Raw genomic sequence first — 18,869 nt, 5'->3', positions numbered from 1 at the left:
GTATTGTACTTCAGTTTTTGATTTAACTGTTTCTGTATCAGTCTGATCTTATGAAAATTAGAAAATATATATGAACAGCTGGAAATCATATATATTTTATTTGGGTTCATATAGATTTTGAGATCTTATAGAAACAACATGTAGGCTTTCGTGGTGAGAATCTTTTTGTTAAGAAGGGATGCTATTTTGCCAATTTTGGGACATAATTATCATTACACACTTTAATGTTTGTTCTTTATTATTTCTTACTATGACTGAGAATTTACTCATTAATACTTACTGTAAGAACTTTGCCAATAGTGTAATCATCAGTTAAAATCAAAGTAGTTCCATACCAGAATGCCAGTGCATATGATGCATATATCAGTAAGAAAGCAGCACCCATAGAAATATTAGCTGTAATAGCCTTTCTTATTCCAATCCGTTTAGCATCTTCTAGATTTTTGTGGTATCTGGAAGAAAGATAGAAGTTCAAAATAGACCCACTCTTGTACCATGACAGACACCACAAGAACTCTGTGGATGGGTTAGAAAAAGAATGTTTATAAAGTACAGCAGTTAGGTACATAAAATATCTAACCCTAAGACTGTATAAATGTATAGTCGGGCATGGACTTTCTAAGATAACCCCTAAAAGTGCCATTTAACAAAATGACTAATGACATTAGTCAGCTTGGTATATAGAAATAAAAGGGCATTGCAGGTCAGGGATTGGCATTTAAGTTGCTTAAATAACCTGCAGATCAGTGAACTTTGATTGTGAGCCACTCAAGATAAAAGGTTAAAATATATCACAAGATTTTTATTTTACAGTATAGTGGAAATAGAAATACTGTTCATTGGCACCTTCACAACTACTGAGTAATCAATTTAGATTACCAAGGATATAATCATCTCTTCACAGGGCAGGGTCTTCTTTTGTCTAAAGTGCTCACAGTACGGTATTTGAAGTAGCTTGCATACCTTTTAATGCAGAGACAACATATGAACTCTAGAAAAATAACTGTTTGTGTTTCATCATGTAGTAAACCTTGTAACAGTCTCTAACAATCTCCTATTAACTAAAAATGCAGAAAGCACAAGACTTTCAAGAGAAAATATCCAAGAAAACTTCAAACCATTTGAAGTGAATATTTTAAAATCCACTGATGAAAGCAAATATTGCTCTTACCTTTTAATTTCTTTTTCCTGTCCTCCAAAAGCTATTACAGTACGGATGGCTGCCAGAACTTCTTCTGCAACAGCACCTGCTTTTGCATATGCAGCTTGTTCTTTGTCAGTGAAAGCAGAGAGAACCTAATACAGAATCAAATATTTTGACATACAAAAACCAGAATAAGCTCGAGCACTCATAATGGCTTTTATCACAGTTAGTATCTTCCAATATGAAGCCTTTTTACCATATTAGGCATGGGTGCAGAATGTCCAACATTCAAATTCTAAAATATGCTGTGAATTCAATCAAATAATTCCACATTCCACATTGTAAACAACTAAGGCCTGGACTTTCCACTCTGCTTTCACCCAGTGCAAGAGATAAGAAGAGTACTTAGCCAGCTGGTGCAGCTCTCCCCTCGCAGACCTCCTTAGCTCGTTCTCATCTCTGGCTACCTTAGAAGAGGGCCCTATAGCTTAGACTGTAAAGATGTGGCCACAGTCTCTGAAGACTCAGCCAGTTGACATACATGGCACATGTGTCTCTAATCCTAACTTTTCTGCAATATACCCACTCCAGACAGTGAAAGCTTTCATGATCTTTGAAGTATAAGGGAAATAAAATACCATAAAAATCTAAAGACTTAAAAAATACAAGTCACTATAGTCCCATGGAAATTTGGTCTTTCTCTCATCTGGGTCTGTATAGAATTTCTTACCAAATCTGTTAACAATTATGAAAAAAACTCTGTGTCTGAGACAAAGGTTTTTTTCTAATTTATTCTCTTATTTTCCAGGAAGCACAATTATTCTTTTCAAGAGAAAAAGTACTTATACAGATGTAAGTTGAGGAGTTACAGGTGTGAATTCTACACATATGTCTTGCTTCCTTCTCTGTATGTGCTATAGTAGTAGAAACAGCTTCAAATCAAACAAGTCTTCCCAAACTATGGGAATTATAATATTCAAATTACATAGAATTCTTGAATTGTAGAATGATCTTCAAAGGGATCTTAAAGGTATCTAGTTCCAACTGCCTTGCCATGGGCAGGGACACCTTCCACTAGACCAGGTTGCTCAGAGCTCCATCTGACTTGAATTAGAGGGTACTGATACATAGTTCACCTAAGAGCTTATATACATAAGTGTTATCAAAGTTATAATTGCCCTAAGCAACACATTCTAATACTAAGACTTACAGTTATGCATATTTATTTCATTACCTGCCATTAATATATAAACGGACACTGTACATATATTAACTTACCTTTGCCCAAAGGGCTGCTGAAAGTCCCAGGACAGGACTAACTGCTAGTATTACAAGGGTTAATTTCCACCCTCTTATGAGACCAACAATAAATCCTGTCACAAATGTTGTTAGTGCTTGAACAAGCAGTCCAATCTTGTCACCTATTCCATCATTAATCTTGGAGACATCACTGAAAAACAAATTGCATACAGAGAGGAAAAAAACCTAGAAAGCACAAGGAAGGTTTCTAGTTTTGTTACATGAGGAATACAATCTTCATTATTCAATTGCTGCTCCAAATAACAGTTTTCTTCAAGGTAAAGCATTATGTAGTGTGGGAAAGGAAAATTTTGCATTTCTTGTGAAACTGTAATGCTATAAACCTGCTTCTGCCTGAAAAAGTTGAAATTCTTTCTGTAGTGCAAAACTAAACTCACTTTCTTAATTCCAAATTTTTGATCTGTTTGAGCTATTGGAAATAAAAGATAAAGGCTTTCTTGTAGACAACGTTATGCAGTTAAAGCTATTCACATTGCTGGGCTGAGTGGGCACCTTTTTCAGTCCTCAGGGTGCCCAGAAATGAACAGTTTTCTCTTCATGGAGGTAGTACCATAGGCTGGGCTTTAGTTATCCTCAGAGTTCAAGGGAACTTTGAAAAAATTCTTTTCTGACATCTTTATGGCAGTCCGGTATCAGAAGTATAAGAAATTCAGTCCCTGATACTCTCCATGAGGAAATTTGAAAACTTTGTCTCACATTGAAATGATTTAATTTAAAAATAAAAATGTCCAAGTCCTGCATGTTTAACAAGACAAAATAACATTGAGGAAGGTATAGTGTAAGTAAGGTATACTTACTCTAAAAGACGAGTGTTAAGTTCTCCCACATCATTTACATCAAACCATCCAATTTCCTGCCTCATAATTGCATGAAAAAATTTTTCTCTAATTTTTTTTATTTGCCGACCTGCTGCTAAGGTCCAGAACGAAGTCTGAATATAAGCAGCAAGAAGAACACCAGCTGCTATTCCAGAATAGTAGTATGCATATCTGTAAAAAAAAAAGAAAAAAAAAAAAAAAAAAAAAGGCAGGATTTTCTGAAATCAGGTTAAAATTGGTTTAATTACCTTGCTAGTGTGAATTTAGCATGATGCTTAATTTTTCTTTTTGACCTGAATTAGGGTTTATATGCTTATACTAAAACTTACACTTCACTGTAAAACTTGCTGGGTTTTCCATGAACAGCACTTAATGTCAGAATTATCTTTTCTTAAAAAAGTAGTAGGTATTTTCTCATAAGATTCTTTTAGAACTGTATTTCTGATACAATACCCTTTTCACTTAAATATGTCATGTCCAAAAACTGCCTAGTATTTTTAACACACATAGAGCAAATCATATATATCTATATTATACACACATTTAAATCATATGCCTCTGTAAATCAATCAATCAATCAATCAATCAATCAATCCATGATGCAGTAAGTGTTTCCTCATTTGAGAATACAGCATTACTATATGTACATCTACTGAAAGCAAATACCATTAGATCAGAAATTCTTTGGCTCTTTTATTCATAACTGATATTTTATTTTTACATTAATTCAGCCCTGTGCTATGAGCAGGGTGTCAAATCCAAACCAGGAGTATGTGAACAACAATATTTCTCAAACTGGAAGTAAATCTGAGTCACAGCTTTAAACTTTTTAAAAAAGCATAAAATCAATTTTGATTTGATGAAGAATTGACATCAGAATCACTTATAATTGAACTTACACCCGAACTGAATAAAAAAAAAAAGTAACTTAATGGATTTCATTTGTAAAACACAACCAAAATCAATGATTAAATATTCATGATGTATATTACCTGTAACTATAAGAATAATGTAGCTACATAAAAGTAAACTATAAGGAAAAAGCTTTTCTGAACTCTTGTGACCTTCACTCTTTTACTAAGTTATGCATACTGATTTTATAGAAGTTTAACATGAAGCAAATTACAGGAATCTGTGTGCAAATGCTCTGCTCTAAGAGATAATGGCTTTACAAATTAAACTTCTCAAATTTTATTCCAATCTTTCTTGTGGCTATAATATCATTCAGCTTAGTTAGGGACTTTGAAACTATACTCATTATGAAATTCACTTAATCAAAACTGTTTAATAAAATCAGGTTAATACCTAACAGAATGCTGGATAATTGAATATTAACCTCTGTCACCTTCAGCTCCATTAAAACTTCACAACCAAAAAAACCAGCCTCTAAACTTAACCCAAGAACACCAATTCTAAATTCAGTAGTAATTACTTTAGACAATTACTTTATGATGCTACATAACTTCAAAGAATTGATTTATGCTTGGACTTTGTTTACTGAGAAATTGTATCCAAAGGGATTTATATCTTTGCCAGATTCCATGCTGATAAATATATTCTGTAAATTCACTGCTGCAACTTATCAGAGAGTAAATGCACATTGTATTGTAAACTAATAGTTCTTTTTCTTTTGGAAGATAGTAGGAGTTTAGGCAAACTGAGTAACAAACTCAACTAAGTCCACATGTATTGTTCAGTACTTGAACACACACCTGTGTGAGAACTCTGTCCTTGCAAACAGTTTCTATCGTTATTTGACCTGACGGCAGGCGTTCCTAGAGAAACAAGGAGTTTGTGCAAAGAGCTTTGTAACACCAGTGAAACAACTCAAGGCTCTATCTAGAAACTTTGGAAGAGATCACCTATTCCTGTGTTGTTAGCAATACATTTATTAGTAAACAATTTGTTTCTAAAGAGAACTAGGGCTGCTTTTTATTCTTGCTTGTACTTTCAGAGCTAATTTATGGTGGTTTGACCCTGGCTGGATTCCAGGTGCCCCCTGAGGACACTACCATTTCCCTTCCTCAGGTAGATTCAGAAGACAAAAATATAATTCAAAGCTTGTAGGTCAAGATAAGGACAGGGAGAGATCACTCACCAATTAAATAATGGACAAAACAAATTCTAAAATTTCACATGTAGCAGTTTTTAGTTAGTATTTTTAAAGTTCTTTTAGAATAAACACAAGACAGACTTTGAAAATGTTGTGCAACTAGGCATCAAGTATTTACTAAGCATAGAATAGTTAGGGTGACTTCACCCATACACACACATTATTATTATTTGCATTATTATTTGCAATTCTGCCTTCAAAATTGTTTTCAAATCACTGGGAACAGGTGTATTCCACTGAAGGTTTGTAGACATTACTTACATTCATGTCAGAGACTGACAGAAATGTTGCAGGAGCAAGAAACTCTCCTATAAAGCATAATTTCCAATTCCCTGTCAATTCATTCTCATTACATCCAAGTTCTTCATTTCTAAGGAACAGCCTTTTCTTAACTTGTTCATTTATTCAATAGTAAAGAGTTGTTTGAGTATGTTTTGGTTTGGGGTTTTTTGGTGAAAATAGTCATGGGTTTTTAATTGCAAAAAATTAACTACTAAATCTAAATAAGTTTACAATCCACTGTTACCCAAAATTATAATGCACTTTGATAAAAAACAGCAAGAGTTACTATAGAAAATGCCTTATCTCCTTCTCTTCAAAAAAGACAATTGCTTTGAGGAGTACCTCAGACAATTTTCAATATCTCGTGAGGAACAGAGTTTAACCTGAAGAAAAATACTGAGGTGATACAAGAAACACACAAGCTTTAGACATCCTGCATAAACCCAAGTGTACGGACAACTGTTAATAAAACCTCTTAACAAAACATTTATTAGCAGCTTATGTTTCTTCTCATTTGATCTTTTCTTTATGGAGTTTTGTAGCAAAAGCACCTACTGGCTATTGTTTTCTGCTGTTTCCAGCTCTAGAATTCCAGATTTAAGGTAGCATATAAACTAAATATGCATTTTCCACAGTCTAGATTATTTCACACAATTATAAAATTGTTTAGGTTGGTAGAGACCTTTAAGATATTTGAATGCAATCATTAACTCAGCACTGCTAAGTCCATCACTAAAAAATGTCCCTCAGGCTCACATCCACAAATCTTTTAAATGCCTCCAGGGATGGTCACTCAACTGCTTCCCTGGTCATCCTGTTCCAACGTTTGACAGCCCTTTCCACAAAGATATTTTTTCTAACATCCAGCCTCCCATACCACAATCTGAGGCCATTTCATTTTGTCCTGTTGTTTATTAGTTGGGAGAAGAGACCAAACCCCATCTTTCTACAATCTCCCTTCAGGTACCTGTAGAGAGTGATTTAACTTCACTTGATGCTTTGGCAGCAAAGTAGGTACTATCTGACAATTCATTTGTTTTTTGCAAGTGAATTACCACAGCTCAAGGTAGCAACAGATGATAATCAATATAATTTATTATCATAACAATTACTCTCTATATATTCAGAGGAAGAGAAGAAAGAAGGAAGGCAATGTAGATTTCACTGGGATACAGAGCACCTGTGAAATGTGTCTGGTTGGGTCAGAGCAAGAGATTACAGGGAAATTGTTGGGAATAGCTGGGAATGTTCAAGAATCTTCCCAGGGCCTCAAATAATCCCTTGTGCCAATCTTTAGTTACATATATTATTTAATCATTGTTTTTGTGTTGTTTAAAGTGCAGAAAACATCCTTGGGAGAAGAATGGCTTGACTAGAAATGTGTGGCTACATTAGAAAAGAAGAGGAAACATCAATTTTTGATTACCTTGTCATGTCTTCTTCCAGCTTGTCAAGCATATCTGAAGTGATATTCATTGAAATGTTTCCTTAGAAAGGAAGAGAAGAGTAAATACTTTTAATAGAGCAAAACTTAACAAATTAGTTTTCCTGTATGCTGTTCAGTATATCTGGAGTTGCTATATCTCCTTTTGAATCAAGTTGATTTGGAAGAAAGGAGGAAATTTTGAACATGTACATGAATGAATGTTACTAATACAGGGTTAGTCATAACCCCACTGACTACAAAACTACACCACTGTAATTTGAGATTAAAAAGTCTTCCTGAGCATACACACATAGAAGAACAGAATGGTTTGGGATGGAAAGGACCTTAAGGGGTCCATCCAGTTCTAAACCCCCTACCATGAACAGGGACACCTTCCACTAGATCAGGCTGCTCAGGGCCCCATCCAGGCTGGCCTTGAACACTTACAGGGATCAGGCATCCACAACATCTCTGGGATACTTGTTCCACTCTCTCATCATACCCACAGTGAATAATTTCTTCCTGATATCTCATCTAAATTGTCCCTCTTTCAGTTCAAAGACATTATCCATCATCCAGTTACTACAGGTTGTTGTAAAAAGTCACTCTCCTACTCTCTTGTAGCCCTATTACAGGTACTGAAAGGCTGCTATAAGGTCTCCCAGGAATCTTCTGCAGGGTGAACAGCACCAACTTGCTTAGCCTGTTCTCATAAGGATGGTGCTTCAGCCCTCTGATCATGTTCATGGCCCTCCTTTGGACTTACTCCAACAGGTGTCCTTATGCTGGGGGGTCCCAGAGCTGGACACGGCACTCCAGAGAGATGCAGAGAGAGCAGAATAACCTCTCTCTATTTTCTGATCACAACTCTTTTGATGCAGCCATGATATTTCTTCTTGGGGTAAGCCTACAGTGCTGGCTCATGTTGAGCTTCTTGTCAACAAACACTTTCAAATCATTCTCCTCAGGGTTGCTTTTGAACCATTTTTCTCCCAGCCTCTATTTGTGCTTGGGATTGCCACAGTCCACATGCAGGACCTTTCACCTGGCCTTGTTGAAGTTCAGGAGGAGACCCACCTCTCCAGCCTGTCTAGATCCATCTGGATGCATCCCTTCCCTTGAGCATGTCAGCTGCACTGCACAGCTTGGTGTCATTGGCAAACTTGCTGAGGGTGCACTTGATTCCACTGTCCACGTCATTGACAAAGTTGTTAAACACTGTAAGTGCCAATACTGACCCTTGAAGACTCCACTCATCATTGGTCTTCACTTGGACAAGTCTTTGAGTGTGACCCTCCAGCCAATTTCTTATCCACCAAGTGATCCCTCTGTCAAACTCACGTCTTTCCAGTTTAGTGAAAAAGATATTGATTGGGACAGTGTCAAATGCTTTGCAGATAGACCAGGCAGATGATGTCCGAGCTCTTCCCTACACACCAATCTGTAACCCAACTGTTGCCATCAAATTTGTCAGGCATTACTTGCCCTTAAAACAGTCATGTTGGTTATAATCAGTCATCTCCTTATATTCCATGTCCCTTAGCATAGTTTCCAGAGGATCTGCTTTATGATCTTGTTGGGCACAGAGGTGAGATTGACTGGCCTGGAATTCCTTGGGTCTTCCTTTTTCCCTTTTTAAAAATGATGGTTATATTTCCCCCTTTTTCAGTCAGTGGGAAGTTCATCAGACTGCCATGACATCTCAAATATAATGGTCAGTGGCTTAGCAACTTCCTCCACCAGTTCCCTCAGGCCCCACAGATGCATCTCATCAGGTGTTGTGGACTTGTGCACCTCCAGACACCTTAGATATTCTCAAAACTGATCTTCTCCCACAGCAGGCAGTTCTCCCAGCCCCTGCCTTTCCCTTCAGTGACTTGGGCAGTGTGCCTGGAACATTTTCTGGTGAAGACTGAGGCAAAAAATCATTGAGTCCCTCAGCCTATTCCATATCTCAAGTAACCAGGTCCTACATTTCCTTCTGGAGAGGGCCCACATTTTCTCTTATCTTCCTTTGATCACTGACCTACCTATAGAAGCTTTTCTTGTTGCCATTGACATCCCTGGCCAGATTTCATTCTATCAGGGCTTCAGCTTTCCTAACCTGATCCCTGGCTGCTTGGACAGGTATTTTGTATTTCTTCCAAGCTACCTTTCCTTGCTTCCACCCTCTCCAGGCTTGCTTTTTGTGTCTGAGTTTGTCTCCTTGTTCATCCATGAAGGCCTCCTGGTGTTTCTGCCTGACTTCTTTGTTGGAATTCATCACTGAACTTGAAGGAGGTCATCCTTGAATATCAACCAGCTTTCTTGGCCCCTCTTTCCTCAAAGACTTTATCCCATGGTACTCTACCAAGCAGGTCCTTGAAGAGCTCCAAATCTGCTCTACCAAGGTTCTAGATAGTAAGCTAGTGAGAGTTATAGATAGGAAGCTGTCCTTGTTCCTTGCTGCCCTGAAACTCCACCATTTTATGGTCACTGCAGCCCAGGCTGCCCTTGAGATTCACATTCCCCACCAGTCCCTCCTTTTTAGAAAGAACAAGGTCCAGTGTAGCACCTCTCCTCACTGGTTCCTCTAACATTTGAAGAAGTTACCATCAACACAGTCCAGGAACCTTCTGAATTGCTTATGCCCAGTGTTGTTCCTCCAGCAGTAACTGGGGTGGTTGCAGACCCCCATGAGGGCCAGGGCTTGTGAATGCAAGGCTGCTCCAATCTGTCTATAGAGGACCTCACCTGCTCAGTCTTCCTGGTCAGGCAGCCTGTAGGAGACTTCCACCACAACGTCACCCCAACCATAGTGACTTTCTACTACAATGAACATGAGCTACTAATTTGCATCATAGTATAGCATTGTGGTTTCCGACATCGGTATTTCCTGTCAAGATGTGTGATTCCTCCTGTCTCTTATTTAAAAATGAGCCATTGTTCTTGTCACAGCAGATATATTCTTACCTGTAAAATTATTGTTTCCAGAAGCAACAAAACTATCAGTCATATCACCAAAAATGACCATCGCAATAGGGAGACTGCTTCCATGAGCTACTGCCAGCACAGTGCCAAGTATCATTAATAATTTATCTGACCAGCTGGAGTATCGAAACTGTGAGTGAGAAGAGAAATTAATTTTAACTGTTGTATTAGAATGCTAACAGAATGCTATGTCTACAAAGCCAAGAAAGTAAAGAAAAAGCCATCAATTGCATACCTGCTGCCACAAAACTACAACTTTATCTCTTTAGAAATACAGTTTAAAAACAATTTAAATCTACAGGAATAAATCCTTTCTATGTAAGCACTTCTATGCTATAAACACTCAAAACTAGAGAGATATTCCAGTTTAATGCAGCAGTATCTGCACCTGGGAAAGAAAGGCCATAGGAAAACAAGGCATAAGAAATTTACACTTTTTTAATTTGCCATTTAAAAGTTCAAATTATAAGAAGTTCTAGTAGCATTATGATAACTAAGACAATAATTGCTTTTACTGTATATTCATTATTACGCAGTCAGAAAAACTGTCCCTAATGTACCATAGACATCATAAAAATGTACTGAAATCTTAAATTCTCTTGCCACTGAACTTAACAAAGTTTGGGCTCATCTATTACAAAATCATTTGTTTTATTCTGTATTGTAAAATACTAAGTTTATTGATGTAAATTATAGTCATATGATGTAATTGTACAAATGTAAACTGATACAGCAAAGCAAAGAAATTTGGCACCGGCCGCCATCATGTACTATAGTTTTATGTCTGTTACTTGCAGCGTCATTGCTGTGTTTACATTACACACACTAAACCTAGAAAATATAAAATATTTCAGTATGACTAAAAGAGGACCTAGGATTTACTTGATTAAATATGAAAATGTTGTCTTTTTAAAAAGATAGAGGAAATTTTAAAGAATCTGGAACCTTTTAGTATACAATTCTTAATTTTTATTTTCACCAGTGGCATGGAATTGCCCTTTACTGCTGACTCAGATGATTGAACTCATGGGGATAATCATTTTGATTAGTACCTGACTTTGGTAATTAGAGGACAAAAACACACTCATTGTAGGTATGTGGTCACCCTTCTCATTGTGTTAGAAGAAATGACCGAACATGGAAATTCCTGTCTTTCACAAAAAAAATATCTGGAATGGATGTGTTTAAACTGATAAATTACTAAGAGACACTGCTAGGAATCCGTATCTGTAATAAGAGAGCTTCTTTAGTATAACTACATCCACGAAAAGAACTGCTTAATTTCTATACTATAGCAAATATTCTGTAGTATGAACATACTTGGTAGAGACAGCTCATATATGCAGGATACTAACATAATTGTAACCATTTTTGATTACAATTTGAAATGTGCCCATGTGTACATATACATACATACATACAGAGAATAGAGAGAATAAACCTTACCAGTGTAAATGGGCTGACCACCTTAGGTTTTTCCCCTTTCTTCTTCTTCTTCTTAGCCTTTCTAAAAAAGTGTGATAGTTTTAGTGAACTTAAAAATGGACCACATTTCACAGAAATACTAATTCAACATATTAATGCATCTTGATTATACTATAATTATGAAATAATTTTACAGCAAACAATGGTGTAAAACAAATGTGATTTATTGAGAATTCTTGAGTTGTTTCTATTTAAATCTTTAGCATCACCTCATAACTTCTATAAATTTAAGTCATGTTTTTCCCAGTTCACCCTTTCAAGGATGAAACAACATCAACGGGGTCGGTGGTTCCACTACCTGGTCAGGGAAGTTGTGAACTAAAGCACTGCATAGATTTCAAAAGAGAAGAGAGGAAAACTTTCACAAAAAAGTGGATGGGGAATAAAATGTTCAAGGTATATAAAATGTTGATTCACTGCCATACTAAAAATATTAAGAAAAGTTTTAGCAGATGACATAAATAAATCAAATATTTCCATTCCAACATAATTTTTGTCATATTTTTGAATTGTTTTTGTAGTAATTACTGTGGACACTTTGTCCTTTTAAAGGAGAAAATAAATAGTCCTTTTGCATGAAATAAATGTGCCAATCAGTGCTACTCTTACGTTGATACAAAGCTTTCTCTTACTAGGTTTTCCTAACAAAATAAGGTAAAAATAAGATTTAAAATACAAAATTCAATAAGACATAAAACAAAGTCATGGAGTCTAATAAGCTTCAATACAGAATATTTACTATGTTTAAGAATACTTACTCTTTGTCTTCAGATTCATGATCCTGGCTGGATGCAGCAATATCATGACTATTTCCATCTGCAGAATACTTCTTTTCATCTTCAGAAGGCATTTTAAATTTATTGAAATAGTTTCCTGTAAAATAATATTTGATTGAGAAATACACAATCTTAAGCTGAGGACAGTAATCTCAACAATCATTTGTTTCAGAGAAAAATATGTATACTTATTACAATCAGTAAAGTTATTAATATCATATATTGCAAAGTGAATATTCATAATGCACAAGCATAAGAATATTTAAAGAAGTTCAGAAGTTTGGAGTTTTCTTACAAACATTTGTATTCTCTGTTTATCCATTTGATAACTCTGTCATTCATTTAATTTCATTTGAATTATATAAAAATTATATTTTCTGCAATTCAGCACAAATATACAAAATAAAAAATTAAATGTTTATTTAAAAGAATATGAAGTTAATTGGATTTGTCCCAGTTTTAATTATCAGTGAATTTATAAAATATCTCTGATTTAAAAGAAAACCCCAAACTACTGGCATACCGTGAAAGGTTGTTCCCAGTTTGTGTCTACTCCTCTGAAAAATTATTCAAACCTGAACAGAATTAATATGGTTAAGGAAATGCAGCATGATTGGACTTTGCTCCTCTTATGTAAGTCAGAGATAACAAATAGCTTTCTCTTGGATTTCTTCCCATTCCAATAGCCTTGTTTATACTGGATAGTAAAATGAATGCACTTTGGCATGCACCTCCCTTTTCCTAAGGGAATAATACTAGTCCTTGAATGCATGCATATTTCATTGTCACCTGGGAAAACAAGCCTGAATATTTAATTCTTCCACCAGAAAAAGTTCCCTATTATTAGGGACTGTTGTTTTAATTATGCCCCTAAAACTGAAAGGAATTCCTCTTTACCTTATTAGGGATGCTGCTGAATGCTCGAAGTAACTGTTGCACTTAAGGATGAATCCATTCTTGAATACACAGTGAGAATGAAACCAGGTTACACCAAAACATTGTTTTAATCTTTTGCTTCCTTTCCCATCTTCTAAGTCTAATCCAGGAAAACATCACTCACCTAGCATGAAAGAAAACAGGAGTTTACTATGGTGCATATAGTTCCTCATCTGAGTACTGCAGAACAGCAAGATGAGTTTCAGACTTGATTTAGAAATGGTTTGGAAATAGCTCTGGTCAGCAGAAATTTGCCTAATTAGAATTCTGATTTTTGAATGTATGTTCATATGCTAAACTGTTTGAAATGAGCCATTTGTTTTATTGTGGAATATACTGTTTTTATCAGTATCTGTAGGCATTACTTCAATGAAAATAACAAGTATTTAAAATGTTTAAATAAATTAGTTGCACTTCATAACCCTTATTTCAATGTATGTATGAAAGTAGACATGTCTGCACTTTTACAGAAGTAAAACTTACAAAAAATTAAATAAAAAATACTTGTCTTAGAAGACAAGTAGGTATATAGTAATTATTCTGTAGATATTCTATCATTTTATTCACACCAAATTTACTTAATCTCATAATTATCCAGAAGAAAATCTTTTTGTTCCTTTTTGCTATGCATGCCTGTAATCTCAAAATATTAGTGAAAAGGTATTTTTATAATATTTTGGTATAGAAATAGTCTTATCAGACTGAGGATTACTTTAGAAAGGGTAGTTTAGCATTGCCAGTCAAGCAGACTGTAATGAGTTAATAAGTATTGTATGTTTATCAAAAGTCACTGTGATATATTTATATATATTTATATATATTCCCAGCAGTTACTGGGAATACTGGGCTTTTACTTGTGTGCCTAAGTGCTTTCCTGGACTTCATCTTAATGAACTGGTCCAATTATTTCAGTGGGAACCAAAAAAATACCTAAAGTAAGAATCTTAAAGAAAAGTCAACCGATTAAAAAATAAAAAATAATAGTATATGCAGTTCTTTCATGACTCTTTTGCCTTAAATGGAAAATAGAGAGAGCTAAGAGCTCTGTCAGAATGTTCTGTTATCTCATCGCAATGTCTCAATGCTATTGCAGTTCAATCATGATAAGAAACGGAAGTAGAAATAAAACAGAAGAGCAATTTTTATCAGAGTTTCTCTTGCCTGCATACAGTAATGCAAAGAAAATGAAAAACAACTGTTTTTATCACACTAGGAGCTGAAGCAACTAAATTGATATTAAAAAGTGAGAAAATTGGGGAAGTACAGTTTATGGATGCTAAAGATGAGCAAAAGCAGGGAGCACAGTGCTTGTAGAAAAGTGGGCCACATAACTTTCTCAGTCTCACCTGAGAAAGAGGCCTGGGAACTCATAAGGAGGAATTAAAACAATCCTAAGAGATAGAAGACAGCCTTGCAGGTGTTGTTTGTCAGTTTCTTGTTTTCTTGCAAGAGAAGGTCGAGGGGTGGTGTACCCCACTGACCAATGAGGGTAATGTGTTAGTTTACTAACCAATAAGAGTTTTACTTTTCTGTACTTTCACGTATGGGTCTATAAAAGAAGATCTGAGGTAATAAACCTCTCTCTCCTGTTCAACGCACAAGAGAGTCTGTATCGTTCTTCTCGCCATTCCCAATAGTGCAACATACAGTGTTTACATCTACTTAATAAGATACAAAATTCTGTAACTTCTCTATGGCTTCTGTCGTTTGCTCAGTCACATAGCTTCACAATTTGAAATCAGAAAAGAATCAGAATCAGTGAATTTGAAATCAGAGAAGATCACTAAATCTTTCTTCTAATCTCTTATACCTTGTTTAAACCAACAATTTGGGTGAGAATATATAATTTCAACTTGAAGCGATTAAATCTGTAAAATAAACCAACAACAGAAGAATCTGAGGCATCACCACTGCACATTACCTGAGTATATTAAAAATGTGTAGGTGAACACAGTAGCTGATTCACAACCAAAAATGTACAAAACCACCTAGAAACAATGTGGGTGCCAGTCAATCTACTTCAAGTCAAAACATTTTCTCATCCAAAGTCTGGCGACTGGTTTTGCCCTAAATATATTAGCAGGATTCATAAAACCAGTGTTTGAAAAATACTGTCTTCCCTCAGATCAGTTACTTGGTTAACAGCTTACCCTCAGCTTTAGCCAATCTTGGATGTCACCAAGGCAGAAATTTTACACTAAAATTTGCAAATGGTCATAAATTTATTATACCTATTGGCTAACTGCTTCTATCCTCCATTCCCCCTCAAAAACATTGTTTAGCTGAAGATAGAACAATACCTCTTGGATATTACCATTTCTGTGAAGCTCTGCATCATCACATATATTTTCTATGTGAAAATACTTCATCTATCTATCTATCTATCTATCTATCTATCTATCTGTCTGTCTGTCTGTCTATCTATACATACACTAAATATATATTCAGAAGGCTTACTCAATTCTCTCTTTATTAAGATAGTAGACAATCAAGTATAAAAGTATATCAGGCAATTCCCTTTGCCTGATATACTTTTATTGTTTCTGTATTATATTCACACATCATTTTTAGAATTTTTAAGCATAAATACTTTTCACATGTTTGAAAGATGATCACAGGCCCCTTGAAATGTTCTGTCGATATTAATTCTGCAGACTGAAGAACAGTTAATTCCTTTCTCTTATGTATTATAAATCCATGGTTTGAATGTCCCTCTTGGGCACTCCAGTACCATGAGAGCTTGTATTGGTACAATAAATTAAACCTTAAATCCTTGTTTGAGTCATTGCTTTTATAGAACATTCACCAGACTTTTCAATATAACTCTGTTATTTAAGTTGTAGTTAGCATGATCATAACATAATTTTTGAATTAGTTGTTAGGTATAGAGAGGGCATCCTCTACTATACTCACTACTCTATTTCAGACTGTTTCCATGTATTTAATTGTCTAAATTTACCTATCCAACCCCCATCTTGTGTCAAAATGTCTTAATATTTTATTAACAAATTGATCATGAGATATGAGTTTCTGAAACTGCAGAAAAAAGCATTTGAAAAATAGGGCTCTCAGGTTTTGTGGTGAAGTTTCAACTACTTATGCTTCTAAAAAATAATTTCTGTTGAGAAAAATCTCATCCCACAAATCACACATTGGATCTATGCATTTTTTGTATGATGCAGGACAGCATACCACCAATTGATACATGGTATTTGAACTACTGACACAGAAATGTTATTCTAACTTTGATATCAGAGACAAACTGTTGTGAAATGATGGCACGATGCCTTCAAAATTTTCTAAACAATATTGAAAAAACTAACCTTTTTTAAAATATAATTATTAACAAAAATAGCAAACAAGACAAGAAACAAGAAATACTTCAACATCTGCATATATTGTGACCAGAGAATATCACGCAAGCTATTTTTTTTTGTCTATTTACTTTAAAGATGGAAAGTTGGATTTTCCAAAAAGAGCCAGGTAGGCAAAATGCTGGAAAGGATTGCAGGAGTTCTGTAATGATTCCTCAATGACATTCAATTTTAGCATAAATCAAAACATCTGTGAAGAACCTCTAATTTATGGTACTAGGACAACTCCTGTTCTATTATAGCAGCCTATAATAGAGGGCAGGAAAATAATAATATTCTGTAAAGGAATTTTTCCAGCTTAGATACCATTCTATTGATGAGAGTTGTCCTATATGAAGGGAATTATTATACTGTCAGAAACTGACAATTTAGTGTTCCTTTAACTATGCTATATACTCCGCTACACAGTAAAGCCTATTGTAGTTGCTGGACATTTTATTTTTCCTGGATGAAGCATGAGAAAAATCAAATTAATGTAAGCATCAAGCTTCTATTTGTGTTTAAAAGGCAAGTCTATTCTGAAAAGCATGTTTTAAAATGTCCAAAACACTCTTATTTTCTGTGATTTGATTTGGGGTTAGTTGTTTATTCTCATAAGGAGGACAGCCACAGACTAATGTCACTACATTCCTACTACTACAAATGTGCCAGTTTTCAGCTTTACAAACTCAGTCTTGTTTCTGAAAACATAATCATTCCTTGCTGGATAGTTGCATTTTAAGTTATATTATTACTTATATTAAAGTTAGAAAAATGAATTTAAAGAAATATAGTACAGAACACTAGGGCTTTAAAAATGTTCAGGACTTTATTTAACAAATGAAAACTGATGGAAAAGATAAAAAAAAATTACTTTTTGTGAAGGTGGGAAACATTTTTCCCACTTAAATCTGAATAAAATATATAATACTACCACACCTCAAATTTTTTGTCCATGTAACTTTTCCAAGCAAGGATATGCCTGGTAACATTTTAACAGTAAAAGTAATCCTTCCCTCACTGAGTGGCTGCGATTGGACAACCACCTTTTGCCATGCACAAAGAACCCTTTGTAAATACTGAATACACACAGCTTAAAAGCATTCAGCAGTTAGTGATTAGTTACCATATATTAGCATTTTTTGATAACTTGAATTAATGAAATACTAAACTGAGTGTTGGTATGTTCAGTGCCCTGAAACAAGAAAGAGGAGGAATCTTTGCTGGCCAAGAACTCCTCAGTGAGGTAAGGTAGAGCTGGTTTCTACTGCCCCTGGAATGGATCCTCATTGGGACTGAACTGCTGTCTTCCAAAGCCCTGCTTTTCCCTTACATTTTATTTCTTTTCATGACCATGTTTTTTTCTCTTGAATCCCTAAATTGATGCTTAAACTACATTTCAAGAGTCTTATCTCTGCCTGAAACCTTTCTTACCTTGCAGAAGCCCATTTTATGAACTTTGCAGTTCTTGCTTCAAATTAAGCAATTTCCTCAAAAGTCTGAAAGATGGTTACACCTCTGTCTTGGATCACAGACAGCTGAACACCTGAGAAACAAGAAAAGGAGTTTACAAACTCACTACATATGAAATATATAACAGCATTAATATTATATTTTCTACACAAATCAAAGCTATTGACTTATTCCCTTGTACAATACTATTCAAAGCCATATTTTCTAAATATTTGCATTTGATTCCATACTATCTGTGAAATGTCTAGATCACACAGGAAATTAGGAGAATGAAAAACCCCACATTCAACTTCTTCCCAGTAATACTGAATTTCAAGTTTTTGTTTATTTCTATAGCTACTGTTCATTACATGTGAAAGACATATAATGTCAAAATGACATCCTGTCTATCCTCCTTCCTTCAGCTCACATCAAGTATTATATATTCCATTTTTAACAGCTGTTTGAATTCTGTACCTCCATTGTTAGTTTCCAAAAGCAAAGATGGAGAACTTCAGACTATCTGAAGGTGTTTGGATGCCTAACATGAATTTTCCTCAAGATAAATTAGACCTGTTACCTCTTCCCTGTCCAAAACAAATAGGAAGAACTTCCACTTCACTTTACAGTACTTTCAAAATTTTAATGCTGCTTTCACAATTGTGGCCTGTCCTCTCTGGACAAAAAAAACCCAAAAACCAACCAACCAAACAAAAACCCAAACAAACAAATAACCCCCCCCCCAAAAAACCCCACAAAAACAAGACCCCAAAAAAACACCCCCTCACCCTGTC

At 35.2% G+C, this 18,869-nt stretch overlaps 1 protein-coding gene across 6 annotated transcripts in view; it reads right to left on the bottom strand.

Annotated features, from left to right (window-relative positions):
• ABCB1 (ATP binding cassette subfamily B member 1) overlaps positions 1–18,869 on the bottom strand; it is a 49,547-nt gene that overhangs the window by 23,313 nt on the left and 7,365 nt on the right. For 4 of the 6 annotated variants that reach the window (XM_086858724.1, XM_086858714.1, XM_023920275.2 and 1 more), the window contains 10 exons: positions 18,058–18,169; positions 13,232–13,394; positions 12,317–12,431; positions 11,520–11,580; positions 10,056–10,203; positions 7,104–7,164; positions 3,262–3,453; positions 2,423–2,594; positions 1,172–1,296; positions 281–452 (listed from right to left, as the gene is read on the bottom strand). In XM_086858724.1, the coding sequence (XP_086714850.1) occupies positions 281–452; positions 1,172–1,296; positions 2,423–2,594; positions 3,262–3,453; positions 7,104–7,164; positions 10,056–10,203; positions 11,520–11,580; positions 12,317–12,408 (1,023 nt within the window). In that variant the 5' untranslated portion in view covers positions 12,409–12,431; positions 13,232–13,394; positions 18,058–18,169. The remainder of the gene's footprint in view (positions 1–280; positions 453–1,171; positions 1,297–2,422; positions 2,595–3,261; positions 3,454–7,103; positions 7,165–10,055; positions 10,204–11,519; positions 11,581–12,316; positions 12,432–13,231; positions 13,395–18,057; positions 18,170–18,869) is intronic. The other 2 variants (XM_086858732.1, XM_086858740.1) reach the window with 1 other exon arrangement.

This window comes from Cyanistes caeruleus, chromosome 1 (assembly GCF_971803275.1).
Source record: "Cyanistes caeruleus chromosome 1, bCyaCae1.hap1.1, whole genome shotgun sequence".
In the NCBI taxonomy this organism is placed as follows: Eukaryota; Metazoa; Chordata; class Aves; order Passeriformes; family Paridae; genus Cyanistes; species Cyanistes caeruleus.
The sequence above is the reverse complement of the archived record's forward strand: the minus strand, read 5'-3'. Positions and strand labels throughout refer to the sequence as shown.